At 50.0% G+C, this 16,686-nt stretch overlaps 6 protein-coding genes and 1 non-coding gene across 7 annotated transcripts; 3 read left to right on the top strand and 4 right to left on the bottom strand.

The window, feature by feature from the left end:
* Positions 1-519: 519 nt before the first annotated feature.
* GGS25DRAFT_169889 (uncharacterized protein) lies at positions 520-3,306 on the bottom strand. Its single transcript, XM_049256548.1, has 3 exons — positions 3,059-3,306; positions 2,566-2,961; positions 520-2,468 (listed from the first exon to the last, which is right to left on the bottom strand). The coding sequence occupies exons 1-3, from the start codon at positions 3,189-3,191 to the stop codon at positions 751-753; spliced, it is 2,247 nt and encodes a 748-aa protein (XP_049118628.1). The 5' UTR covers positions 3,192-3,306; the 3' UTR covers positions 520-750.
* Positions 3,307-4,412: 1,106 nt separating this feature from the next.
* GGS25DRAFT_t27 lies at positions 4,413-4,508 on the top strand. The gene has a single exon. It is a non-coding gene; the product is annotated as a tRNA-Arg (tRNA).
* A 1,172-nt stretch (positions 4,509-5,680) lies between these two features.
* GGS25DRAFT_519155 (uncharacterized protein) lies at positions 5,681-5,998 on the bottom strand (the record flags this gene model as incomplete). The annotated part of the gene is made up of 1 exon (XM_049263652.1): positions 5,681-5,998. The coding sequence occupies one exon, from the start codon at positions 5,996-5,998 to the stop codon at positions 5,681-5,683; it is 318 nt and encodes a 105-aa protein (XP_049118627.1).
* Positions 5,999-7,991: 1,993 nt separating this feature from the next.
* Positions 7,992-9,563, top strand: GGS25DRAFT_169852 (histone acetyltransferase GCN5). The gene is made up of 2 exons (XM_049256547.1): positions 7,992-8,364; positions 8,421-9,563. The coding sequence occupies exons 1-2, from the start codon at positions 8,185-8,187 to the stop codon at positions 9,471-9,473; spliced, it is 1,233 nt and encodes a 410-aa protein (XP_049118626.1). The 5' UTR covers positions 7,992-8,184; the 3' UTR covers positions 9,474-9,563.
* Positions 9,564-9,653: 90 nt separating this feature from the next.
* GGS25DRAFT_519153 (kinase-like protein) lies at positions 9,654-10,493 on the bottom strand (the record flags this gene model as incomplete). Its single annotated transcript, XM_049263651.1, has 1 exon — positions 9,654-10,493. The coding sequence occupies one exon, from the start codon at positions 10,491-10,493 to the stop codon at positions 9,654-9,656; it is 840 nt and encodes a 279-aa protein (XP_049118625.1).
* Positions 10,494-11,372: 879 nt separating this feature from the next.
* GGS25DRAFT_519152 (peptide N-acetyl-beta-D-glucosaminyl asparaginase amidase A-domain-containing protein) lies at positions 11,373-13,451 on the top strand (the record flags this gene model as incomplete). The annotated part of the gene is made up of 2 exons (XM_049263650.1): positions 11,373-11,763; positions 11,830-13,451. 2 exons carry the CDS (start codon positions 11,373-11,375, stop codon positions 13,449-13,451), a joined length of 2,013 nt encoding a protein of 670 aa, XP_049118624.1.
* Positions 13,452-13,573: 122 nt separating this feature from the next.
* Positions 13,574-16,605, bottom strand: GGS25DRAFT_480221 (amino acid transporter). The gene is made up of 8 exons (XM_049260072.1): positions 15,899-16,605; positions 15,738-15,808; positions 15,504-15,617; positions 15,355-15,437; positions 14,925-15,302; positions 14,830-14,849; positions 14,426-14,755; positions 13,574-14,352 (listed from the first exon to the last, which is right to left on the bottom strand). The coding sequence occupies exons 1-8, from the start codon at positions 16,097-16,099 to the stop codon at positions 13,873-13,875; spliced, it is 1,677 nt and encodes a 558-aa protein (XP_049118623.1). The 5' UTR covers positions 16,100-16,605; the 3' UTR covers positions 13,574-13,872.
* Positions 16,606-16,686: the final 81 nt, after the last annotated feature.

Below are 16,686 nucleotides of genomic sequence, written 5' to 3'. Positions count from 1 at the left end.
TACCTACACAAAGAAATGTTTCGGGCTACCGCATAGTATATGACATATACTATGTAGGTAGATGGCATACGTGGATGTGCATACATATCTCTGACAGCTTGATACCGGGCTGGTATCTAGGTAGGCAGATCATGTCTGAAGGCTTGTGATGAGTCGTATTTTCATGAAGACTCATGCTCTACGTGTCTCCAGTTGCGCACCGCGACATCGTCAACGTCTATGCGACTATGTTAGATTACATGCAATACCAACAATTATATTTATCTGGGTATTATGGGCACTTCATTGTACATACTTACATTATCGTCAACAAATCGTACGCCCCCCTTAACCAAAGAAGAGAAGACAAAGAATCTTAACTAACTACAAAGGTAGCTAGGGAATCTAGACCTTCGTTGGAATCGTGCTGGGCTCTGTGTCTTCACTTTGCGTTCATCCTCGAAGATGTCATCCTTCAGAAGCTCGTCGTGCGTACAAAACGCCAATAGTAAGCGGCCATATCTTTTTACAACTACCGAGTTTTAGAGGATCTTCGTAATTAACTAGATTAATTATAATAAATAGGTATATACCATGGTATGCAGAATATGTAGCATTAGACATCTCACCACCAAACCCCTGACATTCGTCGTCTAGATACACGTTGAACCTTTATAGTCGTCCCGCCCGTATGTACCATCCCAATCCCAAGATTAAAAATTCAATATATCGTTATCTCCAAACCGAAACACCTAGCCGTATAGAATCTATTCAAAACCACACCATCGTAACCAAAGCGGCCGCAGTAGCCGCTATTAGCAATGCGTACCGACTGGGAAGCATCTGGGCGACAGCAGCAGCAGCGGAAGCAGAATGGTTATTATTATTGGCTTCGTCTTTGCTGACCGAATGACTCGTCGTCATCCCGCCACTCCCACCACTACCCCGAAACGCCGGATCCAGCGCCTTCTTGGCCGACCCGTCTTCAACCCTACTCCCGCTCACACACAGGCTCTCGGGGTCAGACCACGTAGCGTTGACAGCGTACTGCCACACGAGCTCCGGCCACATGACCATGCCCGGCGTGTAGAAGAAGCGGCAGCTGGCCGGCTCGTAGAGGAACTGCAGCGGGGTGCGGGCGTCGGAGGGGGCGAACGCGTTCTTGAAGTTGACGCTGCCGGGGCTGCTGGTGGGCGACAGGGAGCGCTGGACGGCGTAGCCCTCGGCCAGGACCGCGAGCTCGTCGCCCGCCGCCCCCGTGCTCTGCGCCGGGTCGGCGCCGATCGCGGCGCCCGCCACGCTCGCGATCTCGGACAGCTGCAGCACCTGCGACCCCTCGACACCGCCGACCGACTGCATCGGCCCCGGGCTCGGCCGCCCGCCCACGGCCACCGTCTTCGCGCCCACCTGGAAGATCATGAGGTACGTGAAGATGGTGCACGTGGACCCGCAGGTGCCGTCGGTGAGCAGCACGATGTTCTCGGGCGCGAAGGGGGCCGGCGGCGGGCTCGCGCGGTCGCCGGTCCCCGTGAGCGTGAAGTTCAGCGCCTCGGGCTGCCGCATGTACGCCGTGAAGCGGTCGCCCTGCAGCGCGACGGGCGCGAGGATGTCCTCGACGCCGCCGAACCGCGTGCCCTGCGGCTTGGCGAGGTCGAGCGGCGACAGGTTCTGCACCAGGGGTGACGAGTTGATGGCCTGCTGCTGCTCTTGCGCGGGCACGGTGCTGAGGATGCGCGAGATGCGCGCGAGGCTGGACGAGAGCCGCAGGTTGTTCGCGTTGAAGGCGTCGATGCCCGGGAAGAGCTGCGCGAACAGCTCGAAGCCGGCGAGGATCTCGCCGCCGCCGTTGGCGCTCAGGTCGATGACCAGCCGCTGTTTTCCTGTTCGCCGGCTCTCGTTCAGGAACGCCGAGACGGTGTGTTGGAAGTGCCGCAGGTAGTACGGGTCGTCGTCCTCGGTGAAGGCTGAGATGGATAGGACGGCTACGTCTTCGTACCCGTCGCCGTTAAGGAAAAACCCCATGGTCGTGCCCTCCTGGCTGTTCTGGACTACCGGAGGCGGGTACATATTAGTTTCGGGTGTACGGGTCACCAGAGGGCGCTTTGGTTGTGCCGGCGTGGTGAGCGTCACTTCTGCCGGGTTGGTGGTGGGGGCTGTGTCCGGGTTGCAGAACGCATCGTAGAAATCGTCCCCGGTGGATATGGAGGTGAAGTCTATGCCGGTGCTTAGGACGGCCTGTGTTTGCTGCGTGTCGGTCTTCCCATTCGCATACGTAAATGTCACGCTCGGGGACAGTAGTGCAACTAAGGAGGCCAAAGGACTGACTCTTTCCGAGTCGGCGTAGATCGGGAAGAGAGAATTCCATTGCGCATCCGGATCTTGGAAAAAACTGTATTGTAAGGCTAGCTCTGTTAAGAAAGTAGTGGCGTTTTGGCCGTTGATCTTGGTGATGGCTATCGGCGGCGTTCTTGAATTAGGTTGTAAAGAAGCTAGGACATGGTTGTGTAAGCAGGAGCATATATATGAGTAAAGCGCCTGCCGGACAGGTCTCGCCGGCTTGGGGTACGAGATTCGGGCCGAACTTACATAAACGGTAGAGTTTCGGGGTGGTAACTCCGTCTACTGACACTGATACGATATCCGCAGCTAATTTATTCTCGAAATTAAAAACTTTGAAGACGTCCCCGACGTAGGAAAAGTGACCGTCATGCGCGGCGGCAGTCATCTCAAGTATCGCAAGCTGGAAGTCATATTCGCTCGCGTAACCCCCGGCTGCGGCGGTGGCCGAGATCTTGTCTAGGCTCGCCTCGATATCGACCGGGGGAAGCTTATAAGACGGCGGGGGGTTCTTGAGCCAGGCGAGGGTGCTCTGCCATTGCATGAAGGCCTTGAGACTTTGGATGAGCTGCTGGGCTGGCTGAGGCCGATTCGGTACCGACTTAAGACAATCGAACGCCACGGACCCTGGAAAAGTTGGCGCAGCTAGAGGAAGTGACCTATGTCAGCATTCATATCCCAACTTTTAATACTCTACGAATTGAGAACATCGTAGATATCTATATCTATATATATTACGCACCCTTTGGGTTTGATCTTACCGCTCGAGAAATCTTCGCACATGCTGTCGGATCCACCGAAGGTATCGGCATCTTCTGGGGCGCTGGCGCAGCCGACGCCCCTAGAATAAGAGCGATCAAAGGCCACCAGTGCATTGTCGCGGGAAAAACGGCCTAGATAGGCCGGCTATCCAAAAAGACTCAAAAACAATACTAGATTGTTGAAAGAAGAAGAGAAAATGGTCATGTTGGACCGGCCATTGGGAAAAAGTAGTATAGTCGAGTCGCCAAGGGAAACAAACGTCGTTATATTATAATTACAGATTGCACGGGCGTACGCGGCTACTTACTATACACTACGACCTACGCGTCCGAGCCCGATTCTATCAAGTCCTAATGTCATTTCTAGGAACGCTACCGTTAGCGAGTGTGCGATGTACATCTTGAAACATCCCGAACATCAAAACATGTAGTGGCGTAAATCCATCCGAATCCATCACAACTTCAATGATCTCTACCCTTTTTGCGATTATGGGAGGATTCAAAAAGTTCATCGTCCCAAGGTCACTAGGGGGGGTTGTTTCTTTTGTTGCGACTCTTGGCATTGGTCTTGTGTTAATTTGAAGAATATGGCCATATTCGGTGGTGCGTCGAAGATAATTTCAGACGGTGGAGTTGGTTGAAGATGGTTCAGGTTAGATCCGGAGGCTTGATACAGAAAAAGGGGTCGGCCAGCCTAGATCAACCAACCCCTGGCAGCCTCCCCCAGTCACGGATCAAACCATTCGCTATCCCAACACTGTTAGCTCCGGGGCACGACTATCCCGAGAGATAGATTACCAGGTTTAGGTGCTTATCCCCACGTAATTACCTACTGTATGTTGTGTTGATGTTTACACCTAATCCTAATAATGTTTCGCCGCAGCTATTCTCACGATATGTGATCAATCAGCATATCCAAGTTCAGCTCAGTATCGGTATCAGTGTATAGCCGCGCAGGATCAAACGTCGATCTACCCCAAATCAGGACCAGCCATATATCTTACATCTTGGATTTGCGTGAAGCTGCGGAATCGTCAGTAACATCTTTCAACCCAGATCTATTCGTACTACCCACCTATGTATCTTCATAGATAAGCTTTTGAAGATTGCCATATATTTTTATCCCGTTGAGCTATTCTTAAAGAATCATGATATTCAATCTGAATAATACTAAATATAATAGGTAGGTTGAGTTACAGTCGCCCGTCGCCGAGACGATACACCGTACAATTAGTATCTATCTAGGACCCACAATTGATTACCTCCAACTCAATTGGTTGCAGTAGCGTCCCTCTATAAACCAACTTAGTTCGTCCAACTTTCACATTCTAAGAAGGCCGCTTGGCCCAATGGTAAGGCGTCTGACTACGACTAAGTATCATTACTCAGCAAGTAATCAGGAGATTCTGGGTTCAACCCCCAGGGTGGTCACTTCTTTCTTTTTGATGTTTCTTTTTTGGATATCGTATCTCTTTGATACCCCTTTTGATTTGCATCTTGGGTAAGAGTATTTTTTTCGAGATTGCTGAACTGGCGAGGGTATTTCTTGAAATGTATACGTACAATTGAGATAATATTGTTAGAAGGTTGTGGTGGCAAGTTTATAAGATTATTTATGGGAAGGTGTATATTGTGTTTATGTTTGAGGTAATTACATCATCCCTTTGTCGAGTTAGCAGATGTGTGTCTCATGTAAGAAGGGCAAGCAGTGCGGAGATTCAGCACGGGATAATTGCCGTGTCACAAGCGGGCTCATAAATATCAGCGTTGTTCTGTGTAGCGGAGAGAGGGGGCGTAGACATCGGACCATACCATCTAATATCGTTCGAGTTGGAGACTCGGCGCTATCTACCTAGATTCCACCAACTGCTAGGTAGGTGCATACAACGATCTAGGTTAGTTAGATGTCTGAAAGCATTGACCTTAAAACCTTTGATCATTTTTGGTCGAAACCTTCCTCTACCTAATGCCAGAGTGAACTCTAGATGCGGCCATCCCCTAAGTAAGTATAACGGCGAAAACTGCGGGGAAGTAAGACAAAGGAGTAAGAAACGTGGACATGTAAGTCGATCTCGGAAATGAATCTCACCACTAGTAACAAGCCAGATCTGTTTCGTAAGCATGCATCAAAATTATTACAATAGACGCAAATGTTTAGGGAGGGGTAAAGTTTGATGGGGGAATAGTATTTTAGGAATGGGGAATATAGGAGATATGGTTAAAGGGGCTACGTACGAAGAGAAATATATGAGAGCCGACCAGGTGTACATACTAAACAAGCCAATGGTTCAGAAAAGGAACTATAATTATCATGACACAATATAGCTGCGAGCAAGTGACACAGGGGCAAAGATAGTAGATATTGTTCAGCTTTATTTATTTACTATGTAGTGGACGAGTCATGAATGCCCTAGTTTAGAGCGTTAGGCACTCGTAGCCCTAGTACTTCGATATGACGAAGTGGGACTTGTAAGTAACCATAACCCCAAGTCTTGGATGATTCCAGTAAGAAAGTGTGCATAGGTATATGATAATAGTAAGTTTTGCACACGTCAGTCTGATCATTTCGCACTACCATACTCCCACCAGTAGCCATTCGTCATTCATTCTTTGCTCATCTTATCTATCCCAGACTTGATCCGTCGGTCGACATTCTTGGCCATCTTCTCCAGGGGTAGCCTGTTGTCGATTTTCTTGACGGTTTTCTCGACCCGGGGTTCTACACGTTGGGCAATTCTCTGGGCGGGAGGGGCGAAGTAGGAGATGTTTCGTTCCCAGCGGGGGGCCCATCGAGCGGTTTGCGACGCTAGGCGTTCTTCGGCACCGGGGAGCATCATGTAGAATGGAGCGAAGCCGGCGACACCAGCGAAGCCAAAGGTGGCAAGTTCGCTCGTCTTAGCTCTGGGGATACGGACGGGCATTTTGGATGGGTATTGAGATGGTTTGTGATGGATAGAAATGATTTAAGGGATGGAATAGATGTTTTCAGGTCCGGCGTGTGTAGTGCAAGTCGAGTATTACTTTAAGATTGATATAGTTCTCTTGTAGTGCTTTGTTTCAAGTTGATGGTAATTGTTATGATGAAGCTCTTGCTGAAAGGTGTAGAGGAGGAGAGATGTTGAAGTGTCACATCTTGGAGAGGAATTCTATTTTCAACTTGAGAGGGAAGCATTGGCATTTAAAGGGGGAGGGAGGACAAAGGATGGATGGGTTGATACTGCCTTCGTTGGACTCGCCCCAGTTACACTATCCACCTGAACTGAATGTATTTCTGGGGAAATGGTAAGAGAGGAAGCGGGGTAACCAATAACAAAAGACCATGGTACGGCGTCGATCAGCTAAACACCAATCATCCGGGGTGTAATCCAGGATTAGGTTGGGTGTGCTTCGTTAGCATAGCTGGTTGACATGCCATTATACAGGCAGCCTCTGCTGGATTTAGTGTACTTATGGATACCCATGTGAATAGGTCCTCATTTTTATGAGAGCTGACTCGTTGTATGCTTCTGCAGGATATGTGCTGATGAATGGGTACATAGGTAGTGGTGTACCCAACTAGAAAGTTGTATGTATCATACGAAGTAAGGGTTGGGGTATTATTCCACTGTTACAACAGAAAGCAAGTATACAACACGCCATCAACTTACCTAATAAGCACTGGGCATGGATATGTATGTATGTACATACATGTACTTGGGCACCTGCCTTTGATGTCACTCACCCAGTAATTGCATTTCCCCATGTATTTTTGAATCATTTAACATTACTCATTTAATAGATGATTGATTCGTTCTTTCCTTTGTCCTTAAGGAATGAAGTGATAGTACTAGTCATCTTCTCACGTGCGATGTCTAGAGCCAAGTGGGTTCCAGGGGTCTTCCCCAGTACACTAACCCCGCTTCCCCGGACTGCGTGTGGGTTTATGCCGCTGTCATTATCCACTATTGCTACTAAAAACGGCTAGTCGCACAGACTGCACACAGGCTTAGGCACTGTTCCTGGAGCGGTCTATCTGCCCCAGACTCATCGTACTATGATCGTAGAATACTTTTGAGCTAGCACTGTAGTTATTTAGTTATCCATTTATTTATCTAATGTTAATTGATGATTGACCACACTAACTCGACCTAAGTCCTACGGCATCATCCGTTCATAACTTAGGAGTATGTAATCCGCCCAAGCCTCAAACGTTTTCTTATTCGGTCATACTTACGGCAGCGAATATCAGGAAAATGGAAATCATGCCCTAGTCAGCCGATACATTCAAAGTTTTGATTGAACTTAAATTACTTACCTGATTGCTAGGAAGCCACAGCCATTCCACTTGTTGTCGTATGACTTACGGGTCATTTCTTACGATTGGTCTCTTTTGTCATGCAAGATCCATCTAGGCTTGGTTTCTCTCTAAGTTTACGAGACTGCGACAGCAAGTTGAATGTACATACAATCCCTCCACCGTTTTCCCATCGAGATTTAACTGATCTAAACCAAAAATGTCATAGGATAAGTTAGCTTACATTGTCTGTTGCTTCTCCCTCATTTTTTCAAGGTTGCTTTCGGGGAATGCTGCCGCTGTCTCATCCAGAAGCCCCTCTCCATAACTACATACAACCTCCCTGTCAGCCCTGCCTACTAACTAATCGCAAGCCAGCACTGCTCCTAAGGTCAGGTGACCTCAGCTACCTAAGTACGCTACGCCGAATCACATCAGGGCGTTTATACCCAATCAAAGTCGCGTACATAAACCTTAAATATAGAGGAGCTAATCAGAGCTAATCGACCAAGCTAACCTACATAACTAGTATTAACGTTCTCTTTTCAATTTCGGACAGCTAAAACACAGTGCCCGTGATCATAAGAACCATTAAGAAGCTTCGAACTTGTACTGTGATTTGTTCACCCAGTAACAACAGCTTCAATATTTACTTAGCAAGTCATCAATCAAACCAACCAACCAAACAACGAAGCATCTCCAAACACACTGTTATATTCATTCAATCATTCAATCATCCAATCATAAAGGACCCCACCTATCCCATCCTCATCTTCTGAGGGGTAGTAGTGTGGGTGTCTTCTCAACGCTCGGAGACAAAGAAGGATCGCAATCATGACAGCCAACCGTGAGCAAAATCTCGTCGTGAAGCGCAAGCCTTCAGAGGAACCAAACCGCCCCCCTAACACCAAAAGAGACACCAAAAGAATTAAGAAATCTCACAATGAGTCTACAGAACTGGGGCTGGATGTTAAACCTCCAGATACAACTTGGAGAGTTCCTTTCCCAGACAAGGTGTGCTAGTACCTTTTAACGTTAGGTAGGAAATATTCCAACTAACTGGTTCAAAGCCTGCAGTTATAGAGGAAAGAAACGGGGACATTGAGTTCCGAGTTGTCAACAACGATGGCACCAGAGAGAGTTGGATTATTCTTACAGGGCTCAAATGCCTCTTTCAAAAGCAACTCCCGAAAATGCCCAAAGATTATATTGCACGCCTGGTCTATGATCTCACCCATACATCCATCGCCATCGTGAAAATGCCTTTAGAGGTTATTGGTGGAATAACTTTCCGAGAATTCCGACCTCACAAGTTTGCCGAAATCGTGTTTTGCGCAGTCTCGTCCGACCAACAAGTGAAGGGATACGGAGCACATCTTATGGCCCATTTGAAGGATTACGTGAAAGCTACTTCCCCCGTAATGCATTTTCTCACTTACGCTGATAATTATGCTACCGGATATTTCCAGAAGCAAGGCTTCACTAAAGAGATCACCCTTGATAAGAAGCTCTGGATGGGATATATAAAAGATTACGAAGGAGGGACCATCATGCAATGTTCCATGCTTCCCCGGATCCGTTATCTTGAAGCTGGTCGCATGCTCCTTAAAGAGAAGGAAACCGTGTTGGCCAAAATTCGTGCCGTGAGCAAAAGTCACATTATCCATCAACCACCTGCGCAATGGGCCAACGGTACTCTTACTCCAATTGATCCACTCTCAATTCCTGCTATTCAGGCAACTAGCTGGTCTCCCGAAATGGACGAATTAGCACGAGAACCGCGCCACGGTCCCCGTTTCAACGAACTTCGTCGTTTTCTATACCAAATTCAAAACCACAAACAAGCGTGGCCGTTCCTAAACCCGGTTAACAGAGATGAAGTCCCTGACTATTACAATGTCATTGCATCACCAATGGACCTTTCCACCATGGACGAAAGGTTACAGAATGATCAATATCATACCCCGAAAGAACTTGTCGACGATCTCAAATTAATTTTTACTAATTGTCGGAAGTATAATGATGGAACAACGGTATACTCGAAATGTGCGACTCGACTAGAAAAGTACATGTGGAGTCTCATTAAGGAGATTCCAGAGTGGTTTGACCTACTAGAAGAATGATTGGTATTACCTATGTGTAATACATGGAACGTTTGTATCAACTTTATTAATTTACACTAAGAATGTGATTTCACTCACCTTTATCTATGTAGTGGCTTAAGCCTGGCCCTTATTGAGCTGGCAAAGCCTTTCACCTAGTAGAAGAAACATGCAACTAATCAAACTCTTGGAAGATGTTGCTTACCTTGAAAGGTACTCATTTACTGTGGCTGTAAGCCTATCGTCACTAGGCAGCTCTCGGAGTGCATGGTAAATACGAAACCAGGCCAATGCATTCTGGTCTTGGAGTTCGGCCGGGAGATGATCACTCAAAAGCTCACAGCTATTGACAAACTCCCACCACGAGGGGTAGATGCCAGCGAGCTCCCAGTCGATAAGACCGACGAAGTTGCCATCTTTGACCATGATGTTGCCCTCGTGCAGATCAGAGTGGCTGAACTTGAATGGCATGGCAGGTGGCATCTTGGCCATGAAACCTTGGAGAAGAGAGTGATCAATACGTCCCGCAATCGCGAGAGACAAGTTCATGGCGACATCTTTCTCGGTTGTACAGACTGCATAGCTTACTCCCGGGGCAGGTTTGAATAAGCGGCGATCGATGACTGGTCGTCCATCTAACATCCGCATTTCAGTGAAGTTTTCGGTTCTCAGCTTTAAGACGTACAAACCTACCTGTTGTCCAATGCGCGCCAGATCTCCTTGAGTCAATTTCGAATGCACATCTTCTAATGGCTCGCCGTCAAGGCGTTCTTGGATCGTGAGGTACCGGTCTCCTTCCGTCCAAGATGCGATCATCTTCGCAAATGGATTACGGATTATTTGTGCAGCATACTCCGTGTTGCGGGCCTCGATCTCGCTACATGGATAGTAGAACCGGTCCTTTAAGACATATTTAGAGCCAAGAGACCACACAGCTCGCCCGCCCGCCTTTTGGACAAGTATTTGACAACTGGGCGGTGCGTTAGAGGACAGCTTCGCTTCGGCTGTGGCAACAGTTCTGTCTGGGAAACGGGCAGGCATTTTAGGTAGTACAAATGTTTTTTTTTCCTTTGAAAGAGGTGAAATTGATTGTTTTCTTTCTTCCTTTCTTGAGAGGGGGTTATTTGGTGTGATGAAAAGGATGCGGATGGACGCCTTCTTTGTGGTGCGCTGACAAGGCCTTTTATATCCGTAGAAATCTAACATACTTGACGAATGATAGGGAACACGGACTATGATTATGAACAGCTGATACTTTGAATTTACGCGTGCGTGTCTGCAGTGCGACAAAGCTTGCTTGTAAGGAGGCGGTGACATGGAATGGTGACCTAAACTAATAAGTTGTTGATTGGCGCAAAATAATTCGGTCGGGATGAAGGTAGAACATTGTTGCTCGTATTTGTTTGGGTTGAGAAGAGAGAAGCGAGTTGATTTTGCGTCATGGCGGATATACCCCTAACCCTGGGCAGTTACCTGGTAGTATTTTGCTGTCCTCTCCCTTATGTATTTGCTAAATCGGGCATTGTAGTTCATTCAAGTCCCGACCTGATTACTGATGAATAGGGGGGTTATCTAGAGGTGGAGAGAAAAAGAGAGAAAAAGAGAGGAGGGAGAGTGGGATAGTTTGGATATCCCTGAACAGGCTTGGCGTTATCACCTTCTGTTCTCGGCTGATATTTACCTATTTATGTTGCGCGGGAGAATGCATCGTTATCAGTCCGCGATTCCGGAATGCATATATCCATGCAAGGGTCGCACCGCCAGCAAATATGCCAGCAAAAATGTCGTGCTTAAACCGGATCGATACGATAATTCTAGTATTCTCGAATGCATGACTTGACTTCCCTTGCCTTGTCTTGTCAGCAGCATCTTCAACCCGAAACGAATTGAGGAACGAATGAAATGTTGTGCTCGAACCCGATGAGTGGCGGTGCTTGCGCCCTGGTTGCGAAATGGGTCCTGTTGATGACTTTGCTGATAGGATTGTCGTGGACACACCCGGACGTGAAATATCCACCGCAAAAGGTAGTCGATAAACGTGTCAAAGTAATACCTCGCGGTCCTTTTGGTAGATTTAACAACCTCATTGCTAGACAAACAGATCCCACGCCAACCAGTAGCGCTATATCTGCTGCCACGGGCGCACCGTTGGAATGCTTCCAGGTCGCCGGTCCTGTGTTGATGCCTCAAGGGCCCGCGTTCCGCGATGGGGTTCACAAAGCAAGCCCGGCCCCGAATGTAGGCGAGGACGGACTCGTGGTGGTATTGATGGAGCACTCCTTCGCCAATAGCTACGGCGCTCCTTTTATTGGTATGCTCACACGCAGCTATATTTCATTTCCTTAACATGGGCTATTTTAATTCTGACTTTGCCAAGGCAATTATACACCTCCTGATTATGATTTTGATCGTGTGGTAATCAACTTCACCGTGCTAGTGAAGGGGCGACAATATGATCGGACGGGCGTCATGTATTTTGGCGACACGGAGGTATGGAGGACATCAACGGCCGAACCTACCGCGTCCGGCATCCGCTGGGTCTGGCTCAAGGACATGACGCCCTTCGTGTCTCTGTGGAAGGCGCCCCAAACATTGATCTTCGACCTGGAGAGCATAGTAGATGACACTTACACGGGGATCCTCAACACGACGCTCACTGCAACATTCTTTAAGGGTCCGGCGATTTCTGTGGAAAAGCGTGGGCCCGCCGACTTGATCATCCCTATTTCCGAACGCACGGGATCTACAGGGGAGCCGAGTCAGTTTACGTACCCGGAGCAAAACGCGACTAACATCGTTAGCATTCCCCAGAACGTGAATCGTGCCGTGTTCACCGTGGACGTAAAAGGTCAAGGCGACGAGGAGTTCTGGTGGAGCAACGTTCCGCAGAGCGCCATCAACACCTTCGAGGCCGACTACGGGACGTACCCGGGGTACTCGCCGTTCCGGGAGGTCCAGGTTCTCATCGATGGGCGGCTTGCCGGCGTCTCCTGGCCGTTTCCGGTGATCTACACCGGCGGCGTGGTCCCCCAACTGCACCGCCCCATCGTGGGCATCGAAGCCTTCGACATCAGGGAGCACGAGATCGACATCACGCCGTGGCTCCCGCTCCTCTGCGACGGCAACGCGCACACCTTCACAATCCAAGTCCTCGGCCTCGACGACGACGGCGTCTCTAGCGCGCACCTCTCCACGACCACCGACAGCTCGTGGTACATCACCGGCAAGATCTTCCTCTGGCTCGACGCCGACACCGCCTCCATCACGACAGGGGAACTCGGCGCCCAGCTCACCGCCGACCCCACCATCGCGTTCTCGCAGCGCATCACGCAGAACGCCACCGGCGGAAACGATACCCTCGACTACACCCTCGCGGTCACGCGCACCTTATCCATCTCCTCGTACGTGAGAACCCAGAACACCGAGGGCACCGTCACCTGGGCGCAGTCCCTCTCGTACTCGAACAACGGCGGCGTCTACGCCGGCGGCTTCGACAACGTGAACACGTTCGGCATCGCGGGCGCGGACACGGCCACCGGCGCGGGGCTGGGGATCGAGTACAGTGCTAGTTACAGCTACCCGCTGTACTGCAGCAGCTCGGCGGCGTACTCGGACGCGGGCGATCTGGCGCTGAGGGCGGATCTGAACCAGAGTCTTGTGCTTGAGGTCCGTGGGGACTCTGTGTTTCCGGCTGGGCTGGAGGCGTTTGCTGCGGGGGGAAGCGGGTTTGGGGGCTCGGTGCTCAGCACGTCGCGCAACGGGACCGCGACGTACATGCGGCTCGCGGATAACAGCCACACGTCTGGGGTTGGGCGGACAAGGCAGATATTTTCGTTGGAGGGAGTGACTGGTGCTGGAGGGGATGGGGATAGGGGCACGGAGGGGAGTGGGAGTGGGAGTGGGAGTACGCCGCTGTATTATCAGGATGTGAGTGCGTTTAATGATACGGTTACGGATAATCATGTGGAGTTTTTGGGGGTGGCGGTGGGTGGGACGTAGGTAGATAGATATTTGGGAAGGTAACTAGGATACGAGGGCTTGGGTATATTGGGTTGGATTGGATTGACATGCAGGGACAGTAGATTTGTAGGCAATTGGGACGCGAGGGATCTGTTGGGATTATTTTTTACGAATGAATGGATTGGATCTGTTAGAACCTTGGAAGGCGTTGATAACTCCTATTTTGGCCCCTGATGAAGTATCTCTAAACTATATAAACAAGGTGCTGTAGATAATCGTAACATTCTTATATACATGTGTGTTATAATGCCCCCCCCCCCCCTGAGTGTCCTTGAGCTGTTGCTATTTTGAACTGAGCCAATGAGGCTAAAATAGGGGGGAAATGCTTGGCGAATTCAGAGCCGCAGCTCATATAAACAACAGTTTAAGGCCAAAGGTTCAAGCTACCTACCTAGTTAGCTTAGCTGACCTGAATAACCGGCCCAGAATACACCTTCCTCGCCCAGATAGCATAGTACACCACCGACCAAATCAGCGTCGCCCCCACCATCAACGCGCTCATATTCATCGTGCTAGCCGTCGGATTGATCGCCGTCGGCCAGAAGCTAAAGAACAGCATCACAAGCAAGAAAGCGCACCCGAACGCGTTGACGATGCTCCCGAGCGGCTCGGGGATCCGCGTCGGCCCCCACGACAGGTTGTCGTGCGACACGTTCGTCAGCCCTTCGTGGTCCCGGTTGTACGGGCGGATGTGGCCGGCGAGCCGCCGCCAGAGCAGCAGGCTGTTGCCGATGAGGTACGAGCCGTACAGCCCGTTGATGGCGAGCGAGACGATGTCGTTGAAGGCGACGGAGGAGCCGATGTTGATGAGCGCGAGCAGGTAGGAGATCACGGTTGTCAGGGCGATGGCGATCACGGGGATGGAGGTCCGGGGCTCGATCTAGAGGGTGGGTTAGGTATTGTTAGCGTGATGATCAGATGTTGATGCAGTGGTGGTGTGGGGGGGTCCTGACCTTGCTAATGTAGAACCACCCCGGCAACCCCCTATCCCGCGCAAAGGACCAGGTCATCCGGGACGCCGAAGCGACCAGGGAGACGGTGGCGCAGAGATTGAGGATCACCAGGATGGATGCCATGGTCTGCGCGCCGCGCTCCGAACCGACGCCCTGCTCAAAGATAGCCATGAAGGGGTAGCCCGTGGGAGACTCGAGGATGGCGTCGACGTCTCCGACGCAGAATAATATGGCGACTAGGATGCCGAAACCGAGGGCGCCGTTTAGGACGATGGTCAAAACCATGGCGCGTGGGACGATGATGGCGGCGTTTTGGATCTCTTCGGACATCTGCGTAGGCCTGTTAGTGACACTGAGTGGTGGAGGTTTAAGCGCCTTGGCTAGGTTAGGTAAGTGGTGCTTACATGTACAGCACCATCGGCACCTAAATAGGAGTTAGTACACAAGTTATAGTAAATCTCCAAGCAACTATTACAATAGGGGTAGGCAGGCACCATACCAAGAAAATTAAACACCGACGCAATCATGCCCAGCATAAACGCGAGCCCCTGCGTCGGCCAGCCGCCCTCATTCGAGAACACCGTGAAGACCTCCCTCGCGCTGCCGTGGGGGCTCAGGTACACCAAGGGGATGAGGATGGCGAAGAAGCCGAGCACGTGCAGGATGAGGACGAGCCCCTCGATCTTGGGCAGCGCGCTGCTGACGACCGTGTTGACGAAGACGGCGAACGCGATCGACGCCCATAGTAAGAGCGTCTTTTGCCAGGCTAGCGGCGTGTAGTTCGCGTTGCCCATCACGGCGACACCTTGGATTAGGCCGGCGGCGAGGAAGCCGAGGCTCGCGACGGCGGCTTGCCAGCCGATTACTGTTAACCAGCCTGGTGTTTTGGTTAGGCTATTGGCTATTTTATGTGGACAATGTAGACATACCGATGAAGTAACTCAAGAACTTGCGTGACTTGGTTGGTGCTAGCATGTATACCCAGTGGTAGTGGCCCCCCGACGTCGGTGCCCTGTGTAGATATAGTATTAGATATGAATCAAGGCATAGTCTAGTCGACGCAATTGAAAGAGCTTACATTGACGCAAGTTCACCCATACTTGCAAACACACACAAGGTACCAATCCAGACGATTATGTAGCCGTAGATCGAGCCCGCGGAGCCTCCATTCTCATACGACAGAAGAAATAGTCTGCGATTTAACGGATAACGGTCAGCTTTCCAATTGATGTTCTAGAATACATACCGAAGTGCCACGTGATATTATAGGAGGAATAGGAGCAGGAGTGGATGGATGAAGGGGTGGACACACACGAGTTCTCCTTCCCAGGTATTCATCACCGTGCAGCTAAACCCTAACATGGACATCAGGGCAAAGTTGCGCTGTCAACATGATATACGTGGTTAGCGACCCGGTCATCACGTATAACATATACACAAAGTCAAGTACGCATGGATATATCCCCTTCTCACCTTAAGCACCGGCACCTTCCCCAGGCGCGACAGCGTCTGATTATCATTCTCGATCAGAAGCTTAGTCCGGCGACCCGCCGACAATGGTTCCTCCTCAGCCGAGAATGTGTCCGCATTGATGATATCCGCTGACGTGGACTTTGGCCCGATATCATCGTCATCGCGGCGCTTGAAGCTGCTCATCTCATAGTCTTTCGACATCTTTTCGATGTTTCGCTTTTTGCGCCTCTCATTGGCCGGCCGGCTTCTGTACGTACTCCCTGGGTTAAATACGCAACCCCAACCCGTCTAAGTTGTGTCTTCAGGTACCTAAGTCCCAGAAGGTATAGATTGACCCTGATATTGAGCTTCCTGGGCTAATTAAGGACATAGAAAACGTGGGTGAGAAATATAGGGCGTTGGCTCAAAGAAAGAAGTGTGGCGATCTCTGTGTGTCTGCGTGTATTTCTTAGAAAAAGCCCGCGTGCAAGACAAAAGACCATTGACACAGAACGTGGGCGCCACTCCCTACAGTAGCTGGGGCATCGGCGACAGCGGCAGCTGCGGCTCTACATTGTCTCGGCTGCCTTGCCTTTGTGCATTTTGGGTTTTCGTGCTTTTTACTGCTTACTTACTTTACTACCTACCTAAGGGAGATATGTATGTTGGTTGATTTGCTCGGGCTTCGGATGTAGCGAGATGGAATACCTATCATATCTGAACCGCCGTCACCGTTACACAGCAGGAAGGAAAGCAAGAGATAACCAGCCGGCCAGTAAAATCAAGCTACGCACACTGTTAATCGTCAC

This window comes from Hypoxylon fragiforme (assembly GCF_022984875.1).
Source record: "Hypoxylon fragiforme strain CBS 206.31 chromosome Unknown GGS25scaffold_3, whole genome shotgun sequence".
In the NCBI taxonomy this organism is placed as follows: domain Eukaryota; kingdom Fungi; phylum Ascomycota; class Sordariomycetes; order Xylariales; family Hypoxylaceae; genus Hypoxylon; species Hypoxylon fragiforme.
Note: the sequence above shows the minus strand (reverse complement) of the source record. Positions and strands in the feature narration are given on the sequence as shown.

What these genes read in the sequence shown, in the direction of transcription:
- GGS25DRAFT_480221 (XM_049260072.1), bottom strand. Translation starts at nt 16,099, where the DNA reads ATGTCGAAAGACTATGAGATGAGCAGCTTCAAGCGCCGCGATGACGAT. An exon ending in ATGGGTGAACTTGCGTCAAT is followed by an intron (nt 15,438 to 15,503) that starts GTAAGCTCTTTC and finishes ATATCTACACAG; the next exon opens with GGCACCGACGTCGGGGGGCC. An exon ending in GTTCTTGAGTTACTTCATCG is followed by an intron (nt 15,303 to 15,354) that starts GTATGTCTACAT and finishes CCAAAACACCAG; the next exon opens with GCTGGTTAACAGTAATCGGC.
- GGS25DRAFT_169852 (XM_049256547.1), top strand. Translation starts at nt 8,185, where the DNA reads ATGACAGCCAACCGTGAGCAAAATCTCGTCGTGAAGCGCAAGCCTTCA. An exon ending in GAGTTCCTTTCCCAGACAAG is followed by an intron (nt 8,365 to 8,420) that starts GTGTGCTAGTAC and finishes ACTGGTTCAAAG; the next exon opens with CCTGCAGTTATAGAGGAAAG.
- GGS25DRAFT_169889 (XM_049256548.1), bottom strand. Translation starts at nt 3,191, where the DNA reads ATGCACTGGTGGCCTTTGATCGCTCTTATTCTAGGGGCGTCGGCTGCG. An exon ending in GGTAAGATCAAACCCAAAGG is followed by an intron (nt 2,962 to 3,058) that starts GTGCGTAATATA and finishes CACTTCCTCTAG; the next exon opens with CTGCGCCAACTTTTCCAGGG. An exon ending in CCCGAAACTCTACCGTTTAT is followed by an intron (nt 2,469 to 2,565) that starts GTAAGTTCGGCC and finishes ACCATGTCCTAG; the next exon opens with CTTCTTTACAACCTAATTCA.